At 45.6% G+C, this 1,279-nt stretch overlaps 1 protein-coding gene across 1 annotated transcript in view; it reads left to right on the plus strand.

Annotated features, from left to right (window-relative positions):
• LOC120508290 (protein arginine N-methyltransferase 1-like) overlaps positions 1 to 1,222 on the plus strand; it is a gene marked incomplete at its 3' end in the record, with an annotated part of 2,177 nt that extends 955 nt beyond the window's left edge. Inside the window, exons 2-3 of the mRNA XM_039721716.1 lie at positions 316 to 417; positions 1,067 to 1,222. Of these exons, the coding sequence (XP_039577650.1) occupies positions 316 to 417; positions 1,067 to 1,222 (258 nt within the window). The remainder of the gene's footprint in view (positions 1 to 315; positions 418 to 1,066) is intronic.
• Positions 1,223 to 1,279: the final 57 nt, after the last annotated feature.

Raw genomic sequence — 1,279 nt, forward strand, 5'->3', positions numbered from 1 at the left:
TTTTTAATGGGATTTTGGCTATTTTTAATGCTATTTTAATGGGATTTTGGCTATTTTCACTGGGATTTTGGTGGGATTTGGTACAAATTCGATTCTCTGAGTGTTGGACCCAAGGCTTTGCCCCCTCCCCAAGCAGGTGTCGTGCCCGCCCGGGGAGGGCAGTGCCAGGCCCTTGGGAATAACGGGATTTTAATGGGATTTTGATGTTTTTAATGGGATTTTGGCTATTTTTAATGGGATTTTTTATGGGATTTTTGTGGGATTTGGTATGAATTGTGAGTGTTGGACCCAAGGCTTTGACCCCTCCCCAAGCAGGTGTCGTGCCCGCCCGGGGAGGGCAGTGCCAAGCCCTCGGCCGAGGACATGACCTCCAAGGATTATTACTTCGACTCCTACGCCCACTTCGGCATCCACGAGGTACCAAAATCCCCCAAATTCACCCCAAAATCCATCCCCGGGGGGTTTTAAGGGGATTTGTGGGGGTTTTAGGGGAGATTTTGGCTGGGTTTGAAATCTAAGCCAAATTTCGTGTCCAGAAGGTGCCAAAAATCACCAAAATTGACCCAAAATTGTCTGAAATTAACCCAAAATTCACCTGAAATGAACCCAAAATAACCTGAAATTAATCCAAAATCACCTGAAATTCACCCAAAATCCCTCCTGGGGGGGTTTTAAGGGGATTTTAGGGGGGATTTTTGATGGATTTGGATCCTATGTCAAATTTCATGTCCAGGATGGTGCCAAAAACACCCAAAATTGACCCAAAATACACCCAAAATTACCTGAAATGGACCCAAAATTATCTGAAATTAACCCAAAATTACCTGAAATTAACCCAAAATTCATTCTTAGGGAGTTTGGGGGGGTTTAAAGGGGATTTGGGAAGGATGAAAGGGGATTTTAGGGACGATTTTGAGCAAAAATCATCAAATTTTATTGAAATTTCAGCCGATTTTGCTGGGATTTTTTCCGTTTTCGCTGGGAATTTCACTTTTTTTTCCTCCCCATAAATCCCACCTGGAATTTCTCATTTCCCACTGATTTTTGGGTGGTTTTTCCCCTGCAGGAGATGCTGAAGGACGAGGTGAGGACGCTGACCTACCGCAACTCCATGTTCCACAACCGGCACCTCTTCAAGGACAAGGTGGTGCTGGACGTGGGCAGTGGCACTGGCATCCTCTGCATGTTCGCTGCCAAGGCCGGTGCCAGGAGAGTCATTGGGGTAAATCCCTCGTTTTTGGGCAAATTGAGAAAATTTGGGGCTGATTTGGGGCAGTTC

This window comes from Passer montanus, unplaced genomic scaffold (genome assembly GCF_014805655.1).
Source record: "Passer montanus isolate IOZ18808 unplaced genomic scaffold, ASM1480565v1 scaffold4640, whole genome shotgun sequence".
In the NCBI taxonomy this organism is placed as follows: domain Eukaryota; kingdom Metazoa; phylum Chordata; class Aves; order Passeriformes; family Passeridae; genus Passer; species Passer montanus.